General features: G+C 51.3%; 1 protein-coding gene across 1 annotated transcript; it reads right to left on the bottom strand.

Annotated features, from left to right (window-relative positions):
• Positions 1-518: 518 nt before the first annotated feature.
• PRDM13 (PR/SET domain 13) lies at positions 519-7,856 on the bottom strand. Its single transcript, XM_031455875.2, has 4 exons — positions 7,713-7,856; positions 6,116-6,247; positions 5,692-5,812; positions 519-2,263 (listed from the first exon to the last, which is right to left on the bottom strand). The coding sequence occupies exons 1-4, from the start codon at positions 7,854-7,856 to the stop codon at positions 519-521; spliced, it is 2,142 nt and encodes a 713-aa protein (XP_031311735.2).
• Positions 7,857-9,093: the final 1,237 nt, after the last annotated feature.

Consider the following 9,093-nt stretch of genomic DNA (forward strand, 5'->3'; position numbering starts at 1 on the left):
CTTTGACACGAGAACAGATGAAATGGAAACAAGTGTACTGATGTCATATCTACCGAACCGTGATCACTGTTCTGCCTATGCAGTGAGATGCTAATGTAAAATACACACAAAAAACATCGTTTCAAAAGGCACAATTTTCTCCACAGAAAAGAACAATTTAAAAATACGTGGCAGTTAAAATCAACGCCCTCGGGGGCGTTGTGACTTCACATTAATGTGATCCTAAACCTCGAGAGCAGACCGCCTGGGCTGGGAGGATCTATCGCGGAGTCCAGAGGCCTGAAACGCGCTGGTACCCGCCTCCCTCGGGATGCTCGAAAGTCAAGATTTCTTTAAGCCACCTCTAAAACTTTTTCAGAGTTTCAGCATCAGACCTGAGACCTCTCACGGTTCCAAATCAAAAACGGTTTTCTCCGCTGGGCCCTTCTTCTCACCACCACGAGCTCCTTTTTCCCCCAGAACAGAACCCCCACTTCTCTGTCCACGCCCCCGCCCCCACAACCCCTTCCCGGGAATTCTTATGAGTCGCGCTCGCCACCGCCTCCGGCCTCAGGTTCGCTCTGGTCGTCGGTGAAGCAGACGTCCACATCGCTGTCATTGTCACTCTTGGGCTCCCCCGGCTCCGGAGGGTAGTCAGGCTCCGTGCCCGGGTCGTCGGCCGCCTTGGCGAGCAGGTTCTGGCCGGGGTGGCGGGACTTAACGTGGCGTTCCAGGTCCCGGCGACGCACCAGCACCTTACCGCAGAACTCGCAGCGGTAGGGCGTATTGCCCTCAGCATGCAGCCGGATGTGCTTGTTGAGATTGCTGGGGTCGCCGAAGGGCCGCAGGCACACTTTGCACTTGAGAGGCTTGTAACCCGTGTGCGTTCGCATGTGGATCTTGAGTCCGTACTTGCGCGAGTACAGCTTGCCGCAGTAGAGGCACAGGTGGCCCGTCTTGGGCTTGCCCGCGCCGCCACCCCCGCTGCCGCTACCCCCAGTGCCACCCGCCGCCACGACGGCCGGGGGCAGCGTCCCCTCGTCCAGGCGGTTGCGGCCTTTCCCGGCGGCCATCTCCGACAACTGCTGCGTGTGCATGGCGATCTCTCTGTCGATGCTAGCCAAGGACCCCAGCTCGGCCGGACTTAGAGCGGCCGCCGCCGCAGCCGCCGCGGGCCCGCTGAAATAGGAGAGGGATTCCGGATACTTGAGCAGCCCACCAAAGTGCAGTTTGAGGGGGTAATAAGCGGCGGCGGCCGGTGAGCCATATAGTAGCTCCCCGTTGTAGACTGTAAAGGCCGGCATGACGGCGGGCAAGTGGCTGCACTCGCCGCCTGGGTAGCCTTTGAGGCCGCCCGCGTCCAGAGCTGGTAGCGCGCAGCGCTCTAGGGGAAGCCCGGTTGCCGGGGGCAGCTGTGCGTAACGCGCTCCCGGCAGCGCGACGGCGGCGGGCGGGGCGCGCTCCACGTGCTTGAAAGCGGACGCCTCTTCCGGGGGCCCGGGGAGTAAAGGGAAGCCACGCAGAGACCCCGAGCAGGGCAGGCCAGGAGGCGGCGGTGGCGGCGGGTCCCCGGCGAGCAGGCACTTGGGGTGGTGGTGGTGGTGGTGCCCGTGATGGTGATGGTGGTGGCCCGCTCCGCCCGCCGCCGGGTTCTCCGCGCTTCCCGGGCGTGCGCCCGCCCGGCCCCCACCCAACAGCCTGCTTAAGGCCAGGCCAGCCCCCGGTTTGCCTCCGCCCTCCTCCCGGTAGGGGTCGCCGTGCGCGGCTGTAGCTGCCCTGGCCAAACCAGCGGGTTTGAAAGCCGAGCGCACACCAGGGTAGAAAGCCAGGCCGCCGCCCCCCGCTGGGGAACCGCCCATGATGCCGAGGAAGTGGCCGTGTCCCCGGGTGGTTCCACTCATATCCAGGGCACGGTCCGACTGCTCCTTGCCCTTCTTGGACGGCCCCCACTTGGCCAGGGGCGGAGAGGTGGCCGAGGGCACGGAGGAGGCCTCACGCTTGATGCTCTCCCGCGCTCCGCAAGCCTGGAGGGCTGGTGGGGCCTGCGGGTGGGGCCGCAGAGTGCCCGGCGGGGCGGCCGCGGCGAAGTCTGGCGCCGGGGTTTTGGGGGAGAGACAAAGGCCATCCGCGGCCGGGGCAGCGCCTTGGCGAGCCGCGTGCTGGTGGTGCAGGTAGGCGCGGCCTCCGCTGCTGCTCAGGACGCAGTGGAAGCGTAGGTGCGCCTTAAGGCTGTTGGGGTATCTAAATGTCCTCCAGCAGTACCAGCAAATGTAGCGCTCCTCCCCTGGGCAAGAAAGAGTGAAAAAGCGACTCGGTGAGAGGCAAACAAGTGAGAGAGAAAGCGCTGGAGCATTAAAAGCAAAGCCCTGGTTTTGACCATAGGTTTGGAGAGAAGCAGAAGAATTCTTGGGCCCCGGCGAGTAAGTGAGTTCTGGGGGTTGCAAGGACGCCGAGAAGTCCGAAATGGCCAACTTTGTCACCATCTCCATCCTCTGGGACTACTCAGAGGCCAAGAGGGGGACCTGGGCCTTTTCAACGAAAACTTCCTCCGGGCCATCCGAGCAAACCTTCGTTGATCGGGTAGCGCTCAGACAGGCTGGCCCGGGAAGAGCTGAGAGCAGCTGTTGCTTTAAATCAAGTGTTGGGGCTGTGCTGTGCCTGGGCCCATCTGTTGGCGTTTGCAGAATAGGTGGCGTATGTCAAGGAGTTTGGATAAACTGAACAAAGGCCAATCTAATGGTCGTGAGCGCCTCATTACCAGGCGAGACAATATCCTGTATGTATGGGCCATATGTAATCATTCCTTTTCATAGAACAATGTCTTTTATGTCCACTACCCACCGTCCCCATCCCCTCCCAGCCTTAAACACTTTGCCTGAGGTTTTCATGAAGCGTGACCAGCTGAAGGACCACATAGGGGCTATGATTTGCTATTCTTCAAAATTATTTATATCTTTATTTCCTCTTTAACCCCATTTAATTTGATAGGAGAAAAGTAAATTTTCTATGTCCTAATATTGTAAAAGTGGAAGGTTGATGTTGCGTTATCTTGTCAATTGTTCCACCTGGTAATTAATTCCTAGATAGCTGCACAAATCCAAGCTTAGTATAGTCCTTTGGAAATATATATGGTGTGTGTATATGTGTGGGTATGAATAATATAGATATTCAGCTTTTTAATAAGTGCACAATTCTCTACCAGGAACTATGTACATGCTTTTGATGTCAAACATTTTCTTGTGTTTAATGTTATTAATGCTAATTGTTTTTAATTTTGCTGAAGTATGAAACAGATTTTGATCACATGGTAGAAATCAATTTGCAATCAAAAAGGTCATGTTACATCTCTACAGAGAAAAGTGAGCCTACAATTAGGTTTCTTTTTAAATGTTATGGCTGATTGATAATACTGATGAGAAGGATATTGATGAAAAAGAAGGTAGTTGAGCCAAAGGAAGTAGCCAAAGTAAATGTCAGTTTCATTAAATGTAATGGGAAAGTTACATTTTTCCTCCTTGCACACGCTCGCACAGGCTTAAACTTCTAAAACATTACTACAGAAACAACAATGGTGGAAAAACTTCAGATCTTCCTCCCTTCACATATTTTACTTGTGAGTTTGCATAAAGCAAGTAGTCTTCCCAGATAACTAAGGTGGAAGTTCAGGTAAGGAGCATATTATTCCAGCTGAAAACAAGGGAGAGCAGAAAGAAAAAAGAGAAGAGGGGAGGGTTTGCCTGTATGCCTTATCCCAATTGTTTATGGAAGATTTAGATAAAAATCACTTCAACATTTCTGTTACCGTGTACTGAACAGCCATCCATGTAAAATAAATCTTGGAAAAAAGGGAGAAGAGACTTCTTTAGTTCTCTTGGTAGGTATGTTGATTTAATATCTTAAACAACCTATTTTCTCCTAAGTTCAGAACCTCTCTCATCACCTCTTTTTAAAGAGGGCATTTTCAGAGGCTGCTCAATGCAAAGCCAGCAAAAGCTTTGTTCCTAAAACAAAGGGTCAGTATTTTCCTTAATCTTACTATGGAATTGAAACCCACTGGGGGTAGTCAATATTGGAAGAATAGCTACCATCCCTACTTTTCTTTTCATCTACTTTTTTCTTTTCAAAGTTTCAGCAAGTGTATGTTTTCTGTTTCACTATGTTCATTTTTCAGTTTATCATAACTGACATGTTCTCTGGACTCTGAAATCCAACCTATGCCAAAAGTATCAAACACGTTTCATATGTGATTTTGCCTCCTCTCCTGCATGTAACTCTAAGGTGGTCAAGATTCCAAGCATCTCAGAGCTGGGGAAGTCAGGGTTCAAAATAACTCACAATTCCCTAAAAGGAAAATGGTGTCTATTTTGATATCTGTGACCATATGATGTTTATAAGCTCCATTGACTGAAATGAAAACACGGGGGCCACCACTCAAACAAGTTGCTTTTGTACTATTTGAGAGTGTCTAAGGAAGGGTGTTCTGTGCAGAAACTCCTGGTCCCCAAAGGCCAGTAGTCCTTGGACTTGTTCTACAGTGGCAAACTTGAGAGTTCTCCACTGTGAGGTTTTTGTCGTGTTTCTGTTTTACTGGAAGAAGTTGATAAGAGAATGTAATGTGATGCAGGGAACAAACTAGGCTAATTTTTTATGAATACTGTACATAAAAACCAACCCACAAAATTAACAATTAATTTACAGGAGACAGTGATACTCTGAAGTGAAGTGATTCATCGTTTTGAATAAACTTCATTCTATCTTATTCCTGAAGTGTCTCTTCATTCCCACACTTATTTTAATACCTTTAACCCTATTTCTACAGGAATGAGATTGAGCAGGCAGTTCTGGAGAATATGTTAAAATATTTTACAGCATTCATTATGCTGACTTTAAATATAACTGTGTCTTCAGGAGAAATTACAGACAAACTTAACAACTGGCAAGGAAAAAAGAAAGTCATGGAAGCTTTGTGCATTAAAAGGGAGTCTCAAAATCTTAACTATTTTAGCACCTCTCAGCTTTTCTCCACAGGAAGTGTTCTCCAGTGTTCTAGGGAAGGATTGAAAATGTTTTTCTCTTTAGTTACTGCACCTTAATTTGCATAAATTCACTCTGGGCTTTGGAAGGAATCGAATAAATCTGAGAAGAAACTGGGATACATCCCAGTTTCGATTTAAGTAGGGAAAGGGAAATGAATAAATACCATTTAAATGGAAGGGCCTCAGTACCAGCCAACAGACCAGCTGTAAGTACCGTAATGCTTCTAAAATGCTGTAGAAATACATTACTCTCCTCCAAACCAGTGAAGAGATGCCCCTCCACCTTCTAAAAGCATTCCAGGTTTGAGTTACGCTTTCTGGAGGTCATGATATGGTTATGCTAATAATACGTTAAAGAGTCTTTATTGATTCTTAAGTGAATTAATAATTATCCCTTTGTGTATGCAGTCAGAAAGGATGACCCCCATGAAATTCGAGAGTATTTTTTTCCCTGCCATAGCCAGCCGGATTATTATTGTCTGTTGTTATCATTTACTGTTGGTTTAAGGGAGGTAGTAGTGACGTCGCCTCTGCCTACTCTGACAGGGAGCATGAATGCAGTTTTATAAAGTTCAAGAAAAAGACCCTTCAAGGCTGGCGACGTGAGCAGAAGACCGAAGGACAGCTGGACTCTTTCCCACTTGCGCTGGCCCGGAGGCCCTCCCAGAGGCGGTACCTTTTTCGTCGTGCGTCGGAGTTGCAATTGTGGGGATGTCAAACCACTGTGCCAAGGAGTTGGAATACCACACGGTCAGCTCCTCCCCTGGCTGGACATCTCGCAGCGCTCGGTAGAAGATCTGGGACGTAAGGAACAGGACAGCTTGCTGTCATTTTCTGGGCAATCGGTCAAAACACAACTGAGAGAAAAGGTTCGATTCCCGCTCTGACGCTGTGTGAAGCTGGAAAAGCTATTGAACTCTCTGAACCTCACTTCCCTCATTCTTCAAACAGAGAAAATTATAGTATCTACTTTACAGGGTAATTGGGACGTTTAAATGAGACTTCTAGCTAAAGTGCTTTGCTCTTAATTTGGTGGCCACATCGGTGACAGTTTGGTGTGTACAACTGGCAGTGGGGAGGAGGGGGGAAGCCCACAGTACCTGTCCTCCGGGTAAGTCTGCAATAGCTTCCAGAGTCTGTTCCTGGGGGTTCCTGGCTGCCCGGATTAACCCTATCCACTCCAGGGGGGAGCCCCCCGACTCGTCCACCAGCTCCCCTCTCACCATGCGCACCTGCAACACAAGCAGTGGTCGTTCTCCCTCGAGCCACGGCCAGGTTCACACCCAGAGGGAAAATGTATCCTTCACCCCAACCGAGTCAGGAAAACGGTTGCGTTCCCTTTGGCCATATCTCTGAGGGCTGCTGGATGAATGGTAATTCCTTAGGATCCTTGCTTGGGGGAGGGAGGAAGAAGGAAGGCTGGCTAGTATAAGAGTCTTCTGTCTTGTCCCACTTTGACAACACCAGGAGTGAAAGCATCCTCCCTTAGAGCCTGGGCGCGTCTCGTACAAGACGTCCTCTATCCCCACTCCAGGTCTCCCTCTTGCGGTTCTGAGAGAAGCCCGATACCAGGGTAGAGACATTTCGAAGTCGGTTCCAGAACGCAGGGTGTCCTGCACACCCTCGGGTTCCTCCCCATTCTCGATGCACCGCACCGAAATGCCGAGATGCCCGCGAGCCCTACGGCTAAAGTGTCTGAACAAAGCGGCCGCGAGCTGGCCGGCCATTTAAAAGCAATTAAACCGTGTTTAAAGTAGGCGTGGTGCGCGACAAGCTCAGCTTTACTCCACTGGAGAAGAGAATTATTGCGTGAAGATCTGGATGCGGGTCCAGATGCCAGGCCCCAAAGCAATTCCTTACAAGAAAGCTCTAGTCTAAGGTCCGCTTCCCATTCCCCTCTTCCTCAGCCACCGGACTCCTGCCTGCATTCCCAGTCGCTATTGGCCGACTTTTGCCCGCTGGGGTGCCTCAGGGCTGGCGTGGGCCTTTTAGAACTCCTCTCTAGTCAGGGGTCGAGACGCTGTTTGGGGAGTCGGAACTGGTGGGTTGGCCCTGACGCCTCCCAGCTGCGACCCTGGCCCCTCCAAGCCCGTCTGCAAGCGCCTGGCCCAGGTGCCCTTGGCGTGTGGGAACCCCTTGCCCTCGGAGCCCGCGTGAGATCCACCACCTGGCGCACCCTTTCTCCATTCATCCCAAACCATCAAGCAGACACCTGCGGAAAGAATCACCGGAGGAGGTTCTAGGAACTGACTTTCCCAAGAATAATTTTTGGGGGGTGCAGGAATGAAATTAAATTATTTGAAGGTAAATTTAAGCTTCAAATTAGCTTTTTGAAGGGCAGAAGGTAAGAAAAGTCTTCAATGCCCGTACGTTGTATAACAGAGAAAAGGCACATTTGCAAGGGAGGCGGGCGGGGGGCGCCTCTGCGAAGGAGACCCCAGCGCTCTGAGGAAACCGTGGGTTCGGAGTGGACCGACGCTTAAACAGCCCGCGCACCCCACCCAGGGGCTGCCCCCTCTCAGCCACGTCCTCCCCCCGGCCCGGCCCACGTCAGCTCCCGGTTAATGCGATTTATGGGGAATGATCAGAGTCCATTTCCATCCGGCAGAATTGGTAGGTAACGACTCAATCATCTCTTTCCTGGGCCGGGGGAAGGGGAGAGGAACAGCCGAGGGCGGAGGTCAGAATGGCTAATACCTTTTTCTTGGGCCCGGGTTCCCTGCGGTCTGACAGGTACTTGCCCAGCTTGAAGGTTCCGGGCACGGGCCCGAGGCGCAGGCCGGCCGGGATGCAGCAATCGGCACTCACGCTGGTGGCCGGAGCGCGGGCGGCTCCGTGCATCGCTGCCGCTGCCGCCAGGCAGGCGCTCGCGCTCGCGGGGTCCTCGGCAGGGCTCGAGTGACAGAGACCGAGCCGCGCCCCGACGTGCGTCCTCCGCCCGCGGAGTGACGCGGCGGGACATGCACTGCGCCTTTTCAATCTGGGCGGGCGCCTTTTGGCACCGCGAGCGCAAGGGCGCGGAGTTTGGTGAGAGAGTTGCGCTGTGGAGCAGCTGCAAAGTCCCACCCGAGAGGGTCACATGGAGTGGTTCCCTCAGCCCCCTGCATAATCGAGGCCTCTGAATGGCTGGCGCACAATGGTCCAGGCGACCTTCCCATTCCTAAAAATCCAATTTGTCAAGGGCGAAGAAAAGGCGCTGGTGAATCAAAGGTCCGGCGGGACCATTAATCCTCAGCATGGGGTATTGTCCTCGAGACAGTTACGATATTTTAAGTGACAAATCCACTGTATAATTTCGCCATAAATTTTACTTCCTTTTATTGTTCGCCGACAAACCAGTTTTGGGAAATAAGTGACTACTTTAAGTCTACTTGGCTGATTCTTTTGAGCCTTGGTCTACTTCAAAGATTTTTAATTCTCTCCCCTTGGCTTTATTGTAAAGGAGATTAAACAAAGAGATGGGGACTGTTTGGAGGACTTGTTAACTTCTATTGATTTCTGGCGTGTGCCATACAGAAATTAGGCAGGTACTTGATGGGAAAACACCAGAAAATACCTACACTTTTTAAATAACGACCATATTACCATTTCAGGGGATTGGGTTCAGGCCAGTGGTCTATTTAGAATCGCTTTATCGTCACCCCTGTCCAGTTTCGCCCCAAAGTACGAAGCGTCCAGACCCAGTTTTGGGAGATGAGGTCAGCTGTGCACCCCTAGGCCGCACTTTCTCTGGAGAATGGGAGGCGGCCGCAGGGCCGAGCATTGCGGGGTATCGCACTGCATCCGAGAATTGAAAAGGTGCTCTGCTGGCTGCGTTTTAAATCACATCTCACCTATATGCCAACTCACCTACTCAAGCCCTGATTTGCTTTTAAGTTTAAACAGAGGAAGAATGCCTTGGGGCTAGCTCCCCAGAACCAACAAACCGGACTTTTCCTTTAAAAGCACTCTAGCAAAGGTCACAGAAAAGAGAGCGAGGTGGGCGTTGATAACCCCTGCCTTTAGTAGGGTTCATATGTAGGAGAAGGATACTTCGGAGTTAAGCCAGAATGTTCCTCATTTTCTTTTAGGGAAGCTT

This window comes from Camelus dromedarius, chromosome 6 (genome assembly GCF_036321535.1).
Source record: "Camelus dromedarius isolate mCamDro1 chromosome 6, mCamDro1.pat, whole genome shotgun sequence".
In the NCBI taxonomy this organism is placed as follows: domain Eukaryota; kingdom Metazoa; phylum Chordata; class Mammalia; order Artiodactyla; family Camelidae; genus Camelus; species Camelus dromedarius.